At 33.1% G+C, this 13676-nt stretch overlaps 3 protein-coding genes across 3 annotated transcripts; all 3 read right to left on the minus strand.

Annotated features, from left to right (window-relative positions):
* Positions 1–25: 25 nt before the first annotated feature.
* Positions 26–3268, minus strand: LOC115443361. Its single transcript, XM_030168734.2, has 10 exons — positions 3082–3268; positions 2895–3007; positions 2520–2671; positions 2278–2360; positions 1784–2001; positions 1485–1652; positions 1060–1239; positions 687–859; positions 447–524; positions 26–188 (listed from the first exon to the last, which is right to left on the minus strand). The coding sequence occupies exons 1-10, from the start codon at positions 3125–3127 to the stop codon at positions 26–28; spliced, it is 1374 nt and encodes a 457-aa protein (XP_030024594.1). The 5' UTR covers positions 3128–3268.
* A 415-nt stretch (positions 3269–3683) lies between these two features.
* On the minus strand, positions 3684–7537 carry LOC115443364. Its single transcript, XM_030168739.2, has 10 exons — positions 7310–7537; positions 6838–6998; positions 6336–6487; positions 5842–5924; positions 5397–5614; positions 5120–5284; positions 4820–4975; positions 4361–4533; positions 4121–4198; positions 3684–3917 (listed from the first exon to the last, which is right to left on the minus strand). Exons 1-10 carry the CDS (start codon positions 7362–7364, stop codon positions 3716–3718), a joined length of 1443 nt encoding a protein of 480 aa, XP_030024599.1. The 5' UTR covers positions 7365–7537; the 3' UTR covers positions 3684–3715.
* Positions 7538–8432: 895 nt separating this feature from the next.
* On the minus strand, positions 8433–12861 carry LOC119189644. The gene is made up of 9 exons (XM_037439915.1): positions 12849–12861; positions 12379–12476; positions 11804–11952; positions 11536–11615; positions 11071–11288; positions 10478–10651; positions 9816–9974; positions 8922–9094; positions 8433–8640 (listed from the first exon to the last, which is right to left on the minus strand). The coding sequence occupies exons 1-9, from the start codon at positions 12859–12861 to the stop codon at positions 8433–8435; spliced, it is 1272 nt and encodes a 423-aa protein (XP_037295812.1).
* Between the last annotated feature and the right edge of the window lie 815 nt (positions 12862–13676).

Consider the following 13676-nt stretch of genomic DNA (forward strand, 5'->3'; position numbering starts at 1 on the left):
GAATTTCATATTATTTCCAGTTTAATCAATTTGTCGTATTTTGTTTAACATTAGCGGCTCTCAATATGAATCCACTTTCAGAAAACACTTTGTCTCCGGACACATCCACTGGGCTGTCGTGGGCGCGTTGGACAATCTCTGGAACGGCTTCTTCCTTCTTCCCGGGATTTAATTCATTTTTCGCTGGTCTGTCAAATTTTAAACGCACGAATTATAATATTTAATAATTGATGCCTATTTTACAAATCAAAACTGACTTTTGTTCATCATCCGACCTTTGCATTCAACTTTATCAGTCAAGTCTTACGAAGATATATACTAAATTGGAACATGACACAAATAATCAATAATAATCATCATGATCATCTTTGCAAGTTGATTAGTAACAATATCACGAAAATATCAAAAGTTAGGCACGAAAACCTAATTAATAAATACATGATTACCCATCTGGATGACTCTTCCATGAAAGCACTTTTTCTACGTGAGTTACGCCAGATCTAAATTGGCGTCTACATTTTGGTCTGCAAACAAAATTAACAAATAAATTATTATTATTAAACACATCCGAAGTGTAATAACAACTTTTACTCCGAAAGATAATGTAACAGAACATAAAAATATCATTAGAACTATAATAATAACGCTAATAGGGCAAAGTGAAGAATTCACTGATTGGAACTTACTCAACATCTTTATAAATAGCACAAGATATGAATTGTCTATTCTTATACACGCTAGTGTAGAGGAACGGTCCGTAGCATTTGTTAGTCCTTTCTTTGACGAGACATGCTGAAATCACTCCGATAACAATTGAGTTTACTCCAGTACCGTATACCAGAGGCCCTCCGTGGTCGTTCTGAAATAAAATACAATTTTCCATAGCAAGGCCAATTCGAAGACACAATAGTGGCTAACATAGTCTTTTGGGCAACATAATTTATTTAAATTCCAGATGAAATAAAATAGATTAATATTAAGTAAATATCTTGATTACTCCTTTCTTTACATTGAAGGGAATTACAAAAACAGCTCATTTGCAACATTTGACATAGTTACCTCACAGAATCCTCCGTCAGTTTGCGACACATAGCGCCTAAAGGGTTCTCTAATAGAGCTGTTGCCGCCAGTCTCGTTGTGATACGCGGAATGCATTACCAGATTTGTGGGGATCTTCTCTGATCGCCTCATGTCTTCTTCGTCAGAATAGTTTATATCTTGGCAATCTACATATTTCTCCTGAGCAAAAATGATTCAATTAGTTGATTATGTTTACAATAGTTACAAGAGTTTAGTTTAAACAACTTAACAGTATTTCTAGAGTCTGATATAGATAATTCAACACATGGACATTGCAATATTTTAGCCGCAATAAGTAATAAATATTTTACATGTAAATCTTATGATCAACAGCAATTAAGTTATTAAAGGCCTTTTCCAACAGACAATCATATTTAACTAAACAAGTAAAAATGATTTCATACATTACAGATTTCGGACATTGTCTGACCAATATCCTTGGTGCAGATCATGTAGTTGTCAATGATGTTGTGATAGCGAGATCCCCAGCGCCTTTTGCATCGAGTTTTTGTTATAATTTCTACTGACGCTTCTAGAAGATTCTGTTGATTCTCTTTCCTTCTGTTTACCCACTATAAGTAACAAGCACAGATCGACAAAGAGGATTAAAAGTGTATATATTATATAATTATGCTAGTAAGTAGATTATAGGTAGATATGTGGTTGAAGGTATGATATTCGACGATTCAGTTCGTATTCTTACCTCATTATACCTTGAAGTGCTTCCCCAACCAGCAATAGTGCCGACTGTGCCGGGATTCTCAAGCGTCTGGCTTTGGTTGTTATAACAGATAGGCTTCGGAATAAAGTCGCAACCTCTGATCCTTCTAGTGAAATCAAACCCTTCCTCGACCTTCACGACAGCGATATCGTTGTTCATCCATCTGATATTATCGTTTTCATGACCGTCGAAAACGTAGTCTTGATTTATACAAATATAAGTTATTATATTAATGAGTAGAAATTGTGATATGTTTATCGTGTATGCAAATATTTTCTTATAACATGGAAATATAAAAAATAATATCATGTAGTCTGCGATGCCCAGACTCGGCAGAAGTATGAGAAAAACATGTTTTACATATACGAAACTTCCCGAATTGCTCTTTCAGCTATAAAATAATCTAATAACTTTACTGGAGAGTTTATAATGCTCATGTAGCTGCTATATTTTCTATATATTATAATCATACTCACTTTTAGGCACGCATTTCCAAATAGCTTTCTTTGCGCCATTCTTTATACAAGGATTGTTATACCTATCGTCATCATCAGCGTATCTACAAAAAAACATTATTATTTCAAACATTCCCTCATCAAATTCAGCCTTGTATAGAGGATATCTAACTAAACTATGAAACTTGATCATAACTTAAAACAAGTTTGATCTAGGATTTAGGTACTAAAAAATTATTAGGCAATAAATAAAAGTATTTTACTTATAAGTTCCAGAAACAATGTAGAAATGTTCAGCGTCTTCAATACAAGCGGCTGATGTTAAGATGTACTCTTCGTGGATGATCACGCCGCCACACAGCCACGTGCGGTAATTCGGTTGTTTTTTGTTACTACGTGGCAATTTTAGATAAACCTAGAACAAGGGCAGATCTTATTTTTCGAAAAGTTGATACTCGTAATAAAATCAAGAGAATAAACCAAATTGCGTATTAAAATATGCATAGTAACAGTAAGTATCAAGTATTGCATCTCAAATGCAAAGTAAAATATCCGATTTCAATGAATTGGTAATAATAGGTAGTTCTGAAGAATTATCTTAATATTGTTAAACTACATTATGGACTACTTGTACGTACCATGTACGGCCTGCCATCAGTAACTTCATCGCCATTTATGATCCTTCGAGTATTGTTAAGAATTTTTACAACTTCGGCTGGCATATGAGTTGCTACTTCTATAGTCTTTACATCTGAAATCATAGTTTTATTACTTATCTATTCCTTCTAAAACCTATACTTCGTAAAATTAAAAGGCAAGTCTCACCATAAAAAGAAAAAATTAAAACAAATATACAAAAACCGAACTTCATTTTGGAAACTCAAATGCAAAGGATCTTTTATTTAAAAAAAGGCATTCAGCATGAAACGAAATCATATCTTTATGCAATTTCATGCATCACCGAAAATATTAATTTAAATTTTATTTCATATCCGCTGTAAATGAAAATTACATTACAACGACTTCATTCAAATTCGAATAAATGTGTATTCAAAAAAATTATTGATAATTGAACCCAGTCTCATTAAAAAAACTAACATATTAGTAACCTCTGCATACATTGCGTAATTATAAACTGCTCTGTAAAATGAAGGGATAGAGACTTTTAGTTTTTTAATTAAGATAAAGCTTTTATTTTCTAAATACGTAATTAGGCAAATGAAATGTAATTGAATACTAAATCATAACAATCCAACTATTAATGATATTTTTATATGGCTTTGTCCATGTCATAGATTACTTATTATTTGTTTCAGCCACAAACAAAATGTGGGTCAATAAAATATGTAATATTATTTTGTAAAACTCTGGCTTTGAATATTTTTTCCGTGTGTATACTTAAAATAAAATAAAAGTTAATGATAATTTCTTTTTAGTCATTTATTGGCTATTAGGATTCTTAATTAAGTCCTGTAGATTTTATATCTTTTACTTTCGATGCTTTTGTTACATTAAATGCTCTGACAATAACTCCGCCATGCTGTTCAGCTTTATCTCGAGCTAAAGTTGGTTCTCTAGTAGCATTAACATCAATGTAAGTCTTATTCAAAACTGTAGCCACCTGGTTCCTTCTCATTGCTTTTATTTCGTTCTTGGCAGGTCTGAAAATTATGACAAATTATTAGTTAATAACAAAAAAATTATAATATAAAAATGAATATGAAGAACTTAAGCTGTCCTTAAGAGATGAGAAAATATAATATGAAATAATTATTATTTGTATAATATTACAAGATGTTCTCTTCAGGGGGCCTGAGAATGTATAATAATGTATTTCTTTTGTTTACATTAAAAAAGTATTTACCCATCTGGGTGATCAATCCAGCTCATCACAGTTTCTGTGTGCGTCTCACTGGCACGGAATAGCTTGTCGCATCCCGTTCTGAAAACGAAAAATAATTGGCTTTATTATTACGTATATAAGTATTATCATCTCTATATTTATCTACTGCAGGTTCTTATGAAATGAATCATATTATTATTGAAAATTAGTCTATAATATTCAGTAGTGGCGTAAAGTATAAAATAGAAGCTTGAGACGTACGCAGCTTCTTTGTAGATGGCACAGCTAATGAGGACTCTGTTTCTATATACACTGGTGTATAGAAATGGTCCATAGCATTTGTTAGTTCTTTCCTTAACAAGACAAGCTGAGATGACGCCGATAACGATAGAGTTGACTCCTGAACCGTACACTAGAGGACCGCCATGATCGTTCTGTGAACAAATAATATTGCCAGGAAATATTTATGTTGGAATGGAAAGACGATAAAAGATACATAAAAAAGTAAATTGAACATAAAATTAGAATGTATCAAAGAAGGTATGGATCACTGAGTAAAACCGTTGATTGAAAATTGCTTATAAATTTAATTTAATTTCTTAAGCCTGAAGTTTAATTTTTTAATGTAATAAAATGTTTAGCACTCATTGTATATACTTATTCCAACACATCCATATTTGCTGTAGTCAAAATACTATTAAAGTAATAGAAAAAAATTACCTCGCAAAACCCTCCACTGCCTGGACCAGCTTGCCTTCGTCCTGATTCGTTGTGATAAGCGGAATGAAGAATCAATTCACCGGGACTAAACGTTCTTCTGCCGTCTTCATCTGACTCTTCTGAATACATTATATCCGTGCAATCTACGTATTTTTCCTGAAATAGGCAACAGTATATTCTTAAAATACATAATATACTTTATATTCTTTTCAAAAAATTATGTTTTACATCCAATATTTCAAGATTAAGCTTCGTTAGAGTGACAATAAATATTCCAATTATAATTTCACTAATATTTACCTGACAAATCTCGCTAAGGTCGGGTACAAGATCTTTAGAACATATCATGTAGTTATCGATGATATTGTGGTACCGTTTACCCCACCGCTTCTTGCATCGGTTTTTAGAGATGATTCGTACTTCGGTTTCCAATAGATCTTGGGTCACTGTATCTTTCGTCAAATGCTGGAATTAGAATTCCGAAATTAATTAAGTATTTGTTAAGTTCGTTTCTATGTATATTGAAATCAAACTTTCATCGGAGTTGCTTTGTATATATTGGTCACATAGGATTTACCTCGTTATATTTCTCAGTACTTCCCCACCCAGCAATAGAGGCGATAGTCCCAGGATCCTCGAGGCGACTGCTCTGGTTATTGTAGCAGATCGGACGAGGCACGAAGTCACATCCTCTAACACGTCTGGTGAAATCAAACTCCTCTTCAACTTTCACAATAGCGATGTCGTTGTTCATCCATCTAATGTTATCGTTTTCATGGCCGTCGAAAACGTAATCTGGTTTTTATGAATACCTGTCAATATTATTCAAGTTTCCTCGCTGCTGGATATGCTATATCTATAGCCTATCCAGTATATAGTAGCTACTATTATAGATACGATGGTATGCAAATAGGTAGGATTTATAGTCAAAATGTCAATTTATTAATCCATAATCCAGCTAAAAACCATAATTATTATAAGTCCATAAATTAGGAAAATGATAAACCATTATAAAAACTTACTCCGTGGTATACATTTCCAGATAGCTTTCTTAGCGCCATTTTTAAAACAAGCATTGCTGATGCGATCGTCGCGTTCATCGTGTCTGTAAGTATAATTTTTTACGTCTAGCCGATCTTAAAACTGAATTAATCAACATTAACCCACTGAAACTCAGAGTAGAATGTAGATCATGTTCTTGCAATCTTAACTGTATCTATCATATTCAAGAAAATATTCTACACCTTACTGCAGGAGTCAGCAACCAAATATCTATATATATCTCTTATTATAGATTTGATGTTCTTAATCGGCGGAGAGAATTAAACATGAGTTGCTCTATTGTAATTTAAAAAATAATTTATTGTTTAACGAGCTTATCACATTATCACTAAAATAATTTATAATCTTCAAGTTTCATTTCGAATAATCTTGAGTCTTTTCGCGTAATTAGTTTCCAACATACATTTATGATTGGTAAAATACTTTTAATTAGTTGAATATGGAGTTTAAATACCTGTATGTACCAGAGACTACATAAAAATGTTTAGCATCTTCAATGCATGCTGCTGACGTCAGAATGTACTCCTCATGGACTATGACTCCACCACACAGCCAACGACGATAGTCTTTGTATTTTGGATTATTGGGCGGCAACTTTAGATACACCTAAAAGGAATATTTTATGAAATTCATCTGTTATCAGATTATGATCAGATGCTTAGATGGTAAGTGGAACGTCATTTGTGTTTTGGAACATACGTATTAACTTTTTCTTCCACTGATGTATTTAATAGATATCTTGGGCCACTATAATTATTTTCTCAGGATGATAAACATAGTTAATTGCTATACAAAGTTTTATATTTAGGGACAGCGGTGTAACTGACCGCCGGGCGAGAGTCATGACTCCATCGTTATTAGGTTGTGTAAAAATTCTGTTCTTAAAATGAAATAAGCTCATACTTAAATGTAAAGCAAAATAGAATATTAAGTACATATAATTATTTGTATCCTACCATATAGGGTCTACTGTCCCGAGCTTCAGAACCAATAATGATTCTTCGTGTATTATTAAGAATATTTTTCACTTCACTAGCATTTGCATTTTTTAATATATCTCGTATATTAGTTGGTACAGTCGTCCCCACATTTATACCATCTAGGTCCGCAGTTGCTTCTGAAAATTATAAGGGGGTGATCTTATAAGCAATTGATGCAGGGCTATATTTTAAATCACACTGGATAGCAATCGACGTGATCCGGATACAGTACTGAGAAATATTCTGTATAGGTTATAGGATATAGGATTCCTAAGAATCGAATTCTCGGATACTCGATGGTCAAGTAAGATGAGCTGGGATTATCTTAAAGACAGGTAACGGTTCTCATTGGTCGTCATTATATTTGAACTATATTGTACTTACTACCTTACCTTACAGTGTAGTCACATTTTTGTATGAAGATAAAAAAATCAATTAGATCACTCACCTAATATTATACATAATGATAAAATGTATAAAATGTAGTAGCTAATACATATCATTATACTTAGAAGTAAAAAAGAATTCCAAAGCAAGGATATAATTGATAAGGAACTTTAAATAATTTCACGGTGACCTGCGACGATGATTATTGTCGGAAATTATGAATGGAATTGAATTAAAAATATGTATGTACATACAATATACACTCTCTACTATACCTACATATGTAATAGAAATATTCGACTTGAAATTGATAAGACCAAATTTGTATGACGTAGGTATTATTCCACAGCTGGATACGACTTTCCTTTGCCGAGAGAGTTGTTTGTTGTTGTTGTCCTATGTACACGTTGGAAGTCTTAACATATTTTCCAATAAATCACTTGAAATTTTTGAGGATGTAGATTTCCGCACGATTTGATAAACGCTCCTAAATTATAGTTTCGATTTCTTGTATCTAATATGAGTTTTTTATGTCTGAGCATTCTTAACAACAGAACAAACACACATTACTTCTTTATGCCCGAAGGGGCAGGCAGAGGTGCTAGAGTTCCTACTTTTCTGAGCATTCTATTCCTTTTATTTTTTCTTTTGCTAGTTCCGTAATACACGCATGGATTTTTTTATAGATTTATATCGACTGTCGGATTTATGTAGTATAGTTCTTTGATTTTGTTAAAGGGAAACTATTTTTTATTTTTTGGGAATTAAAAAAAATCTTACACAAATTATTGGCTTATATTTTATTGATATTCTCCTCTTTTTAATAATTCTTGATTACTTTTTATATTTAACTATTAATATTGTAATTTATTCAACGTTGTAATCTGATCAATATATCGCTTATTCTTGGCTCTCCTGAAAAGCAAACATAAATGTTATTAACAGAAACTTATATTGGAATTGAAATAAATAAATGATTAATGAAAACTCATAGGAATATGTAAATTTTTACGTTACTAGGAGTTGACTTCCTTGCTCTGAAAATAGGTCGTAATTTAGGCGCATCCGCTAGTTTTTATTAGCAGCTTTTTCGAGGCACTGAAAACAAAATTTTGTAATATAAAAACTATTGTTATTGAAAATAAAGAAAATTATAGATTATGTTGGTTTAGAAAAGTATTTTATTATTCGGAACTTAAAGTTATTAATGAGTTTTTTTTTAACTGATTGTAATTTTCCACGTAGATAGAGGTTTGCAAAAGATGCATAACATTAGTGCAAACAATCCTTAATAAATACGCGTATAAGACAAACCTGCCAAAACTTGACCAGTTGAATACAGTCTCAAACAGTTGTGTTTTTGAAGACCTCAACAGCTTCCTGCATGTTACTCTGTAATATAATATTGTTTATACATACGTTCAGTTTTATTTTATAAACTTATATTCAGAATACTGGTATGTAAAGACCAGGAGTTTCAAAGGGACTACTATCGATTAAAATTTCAGTATAAACAATGGTAGAATGAACATTTAGGAGTTTCGAAGTTTATTTTTAATTAATCTATTTAATTACATTTCTGTTGGCCTATCAATCATATTGCATGCTGTACATTTAAATTATAAGATATTAAATTATGCACACATTTTAATACATCACACAAAATTACATACGCAAGATCCTTATTAATGGCGCAGTTGATGATATTGCGGTTCTTGTAGACACTAGTAAACAAGAATGGACCGTAACACTTGTTAGTAAGGTGCTTAGTCATACACGCTGATACGACACCAATAACCATAGCACTTTTGCCTTGCCCACTGACTAAGGGACCTCCGTGGTCGTTCTGAAAAAAGGCAACAGACATTAACTTTTGTTTTTTTTTACATGCACTACAAAGTGATCACACTGCACCCAATGGTAGGTAGAGTCTTTCTCGCTAGTCGACATAATTATGCTGGGGCCTTATTCTCTATCCCGCACGTTATTTTAACAGTGCGTAACAAGCACTTAACACAACGCATCATGTTTAGGACTATAGAAATTTGGCTTACAGAATGCCATTCCACGCACATTTCTCGAAGATAACATGACACGGCCGCGTTACGCGTTTACACTATCATACAGAATAAGGGCCCTGGTCTGTTTGAAACTGAATATACAATGGCTGATCCCGACATGCGACATACTTACTGTACGTAGACCACTATGGCAAGTTTTATATTTTGTGCGGTAGTCGCTATCCCGGCGGATACAAATAATCTACCACCACCAATAAATTTGCAATAAACGTCATGCTGCTTATTCTTGCTACGGTAACAGTACTCAAGGCTTCGAAATTTGGACTCTGTATTCCTCTAAAGTCAGTTCATCATCCATTATGATGTTTCGTATGATATTCGGCATATTACTATACATACTTTGTGGCAAGCATAGCTTAAGCAATTAACTAAAGTAAAATCTTCGAATACATAGACAAACATAGACAATATAAGATTAAAGATAGGTCTAGGTCAAATACCTTTTAATTTTAATTAAAATATAGTTAGGACTTATAAATACAAAACCTCACAGAATCCTCCAGACGTGCCTTTAGATCTTCTAGTACCAGCCGAATGTACTGCTGTGTGTAGTTGTAAGTCGTTAGAGTCGATAACGAGTCTGCGTCTCGCGTTATCCTCGTCTTCATCAGAATACACCAAGTCTTTGCAATTCACTTCATGTTCCTGTCACAAATGGTAAAATAACTTGTTTCCAAGTTAGGCTATAGGCTCCACCATGGTATATAGCTTGACCATGAAAATAAGGATCTCGTCATGTCATGGCAAAATGTGGAAAAAAATGTCTTCTGAAAACTTTAAATTTAGTAGCCCTTTAACCCCAAAGCAGGTTTTTTATTTTTCTGATCTGGTTATTATACTTATTCATTAACTGTTATGATATTTATTTTTATTTTTTTTATTTAAGACAATGCCATTTATGTATCTTTGATGTCGGTGCATTTTAATTCTATAAGCACTTAAATATTTAATCTGAGAATTATTTTTATTAACCCATCGTAATTGTTTTACTGTTTTTTTTGTATCACAAATATAAAACAGTAGGATAAACCTGTATCACAAATAATATAAAACAGCGAGAGTGGGATAAACCTTAAATTAATAGAAATAAATTTCAAAATATAAAAACGAAGACTTATCGAAATAAATCTCAAACATTAAGTACTCACAGAACAAACTCTGCTAATAACATCGGTATCCTGACTGTCTTTAGTGCAGATCATGCTGGAATCTATGATGTAATGGTAGCGAGCGTCCCAACGCCTTTTGCAGTTCCTTTTCGATATCACCATCACATCGCTTTCCAGCAGAACAGGTGAGTTTACCGCTGCACGTAATACACTCTATAATTGTAAGTGGATAATAATATAGACAAAACAGTTTACGATAAAACTCTATCTATGGCTTGGAAAACTTTTCCTCAGATCCGTTTTTTGCGTCTAGTACATTTTAATATGTTAGTTACCATTTCAATACAATAATCATGGTAATAATTTCGTATTTACCAACAGGTAAAGGACATAAAATTAAAAATTAAGGGCAAAACTATAATTATAGATATAGTATGTATCAGCAACGTGACGCCCATTTACAAAATGGACAGATGACCGAGTGAAAACTGCAGGAACTTGCTGGGTGCAAGCTGCTTTAAACAGGTTGGTCTGAGTTTTTTAGGGAAGACCAATGTTTGGCAGTGGATTTCCAAGGGCTAAATATGATGATAATGATGATGGTGATGAGTATATATTAAATAAGATCTTACATCACCAAAATTGTCTAAAGAGCCCCATCCAGCAGTCGATGCGGTGGTACCAGGTTTCTCAAATTCTTCAGATTCGTTGTTATACGCGATCTTTTTGGGTATGAAGTCGCAGCCTCTCACGCGACGGTAGAAGTTGAAATCATCTTCTACTTTAACAACAGCGATGTCGTCTACCATCCAACGTATGTTATCAAAATCATTGCCGTCAAAAAAGTAACCTGTGATATCGAACAAAGTAGTTTATTTTTATAAACAATATGTTTTGGGTTTTGAACTTCCATTTGTCCATTTTAGATTATATTTGACGATTTTAACCTAGTATCCGATAACAAAATTTGTTTGGAGTATGTGGCTAGAAAACAAATTAAATGGTGGAGTAACATACTTGCAAAAGGATGACTTTTAATAATGTAAACTTACAGTAACTACGTTTAAAGAAACTAACAGCAACATTATTCAACTTACTTTTAGGAACACATTTCCACACCGCTTTTTTAGCTCCGTTGTTGATGCATTCATCGTTTTTAACGTCCAATGGCACCCATCTACAGAAGTTTATTGCAATCAATCACATTTTCTATTTAGTTATTTACAATATAACCTGGTTATAATATTGGTAATGTGTGATAGTGATAAGACTATGTATTTATATTATACAGTGGTTCCTATAAAGAGAGTATGTATTTATATTATAAAGTGATTTCACAACTTTATATAATCCAATATTACTTACCTATGAGTTCCAGATACTACATAGAACTGTTTAACGTCTTCTATGCAAGCAGCGGATGTTAGGATGTATCTTTCATGAATGATAACGCCTCCGCATAACCAGTTAGGATCTAAATGCGGATCTGCAGATGACGCTGGTCTTAAATACACCTGAAGGGAATTAACTTTATCTTGTATGATTTAAAAAGATTAAATTGCTATATTATATTAAAGAAATCTTAGTATGAAAATTACGTACACGACTTAAATAATGTATTTTAACTTGTTTGTTACCCAATACAGTATATGTCCTGTCATTTCATCTTATATCCAGTAGCGGTCTTAATCGACACGAGGGCCTCGGCGAAAGCAAAAATAACACGAGGCCCCAGACTAAAGTAAAAATTTGGTTGGCTCCGGGCGGAGCCAAAAAGTTTTTCAAGCTTTTAATGGTTCCGTCGGTAAGATCGTAATAAAAGTCCTCCAAAGTACGCAGCGAGGCCCTAGGGCCGCCTCTGTTTATGTTTATAATATTATCTAGCCTTTGAAGTACCAAATGTCGTATGGTATGTCCCCAGTCTCCCGTCCTAGACTCACCATGTAAGGTCTGGTGTCGCCCACTTCATGACCACCAAGTATCCTTCTTGTTTGTCCAAGAATTGTGTCGTTGACCACTTTTGGTTTGCTAGTAAGTCCTGCAAAATTATTTTCAATAAGTATATAATTTATAGGTAATCAATGTGCGTTATGATACAGTAGTAAAGGTTTTCGTCTAATTACAAAGAGTGACAATCTATAATTTATAATTTCATCTCAGCCACAGAAGTCCACTGCTGAACATAGGCCTCCCCTAAGATCTCCACGTTGCGTCGACCTGTTGGAAGCGGCCTGCATCCAGCGACTTCCTGCGACTTTAGCCAGGTCGTCCGTCCACCTTTATAATTTATAATATTCTAAAGATAAAATTTGTTTTCTGCTCAATAAACATCGCGGCTCACATTGATATCGGTAAGTGTGTTGCAGAAAATAAATTATAAATTTTAATTTTCCAAAAAAAATGTTCTTACCAACATTAACCATGTAATTACAAATAATAAAAATATTTAACAGTGTAAACATGTTTAACAAAAATAATAAAGGAAGCAAGGTCACATTTAGATTATTTTTGAATTAATAAAATTTCGTGCATAAAGCAAAACTAAACTTAGTAAGGCGTTGTATCGCATGCAATCTCACGCTTGGACGCTCAGCTATTTTAGTTTTAATGGTTCGAATCAAGTAAACTGTTGTTTTATGATTTAATTTTGTAGAGTAATATGTAGAAAAAAGATGCTATTAGACATCTGATTTTCCGTTTCTTATCTTTTCAGAATTAGAAATAAAACTATGTGGCTTTATACCTTATTAATTATAATTGTAACAATAATATTTTATAACTTATATGTTGATAATATCTATTACACAGTAGATGGCGCTATTACTTTGAATCGGATGTCCGTAGTTGTAATGCAATTTCGCTATTCGACAATAGATGGCAGTAGGTATATTTATTATTATGTTAGATAACCGGTAGACTACTACTACAATTCTACATTTTAAGATTATAGGCTTATTAATCTAACTCTATATTATGAATAAACTTATTTGACTAAAATTTCAGTAAAAATCAATATGTAGCCGACACCTTGTCGCGACGTTTTGTATGCTGAGGAAGATTTTTGAAGACCTTCTTCTTCTCTATTCCTAAAGAAGACTTTAAGCCAACAACGAAGCCATAATTCTATTGTTAATGGTATAGGTAAAGGCAACGGTAGCCTAGTTGAGAATGAAAAAAATTGCTGAGACTACAGGCCGAAATGAAAATCGCCAGTTCGATTCCAGCTACTAGAACATAC

Source organism: Manduca sexta, chromosome 18 (assembly GCF_014839805.1).
Source record: "Manduca sexta isolate Smith_Timp_Sample1 chromosome 18, JHU_Msex_v1.0, whole genome shotgun sequence".
NCBI classification, from domain to species: domain Eukaryota; kingdom Metazoa; phylum Arthropoda; class Insecta; order Lepidoptera; family Sphingidae; genus Manduca; species Manduca sexta.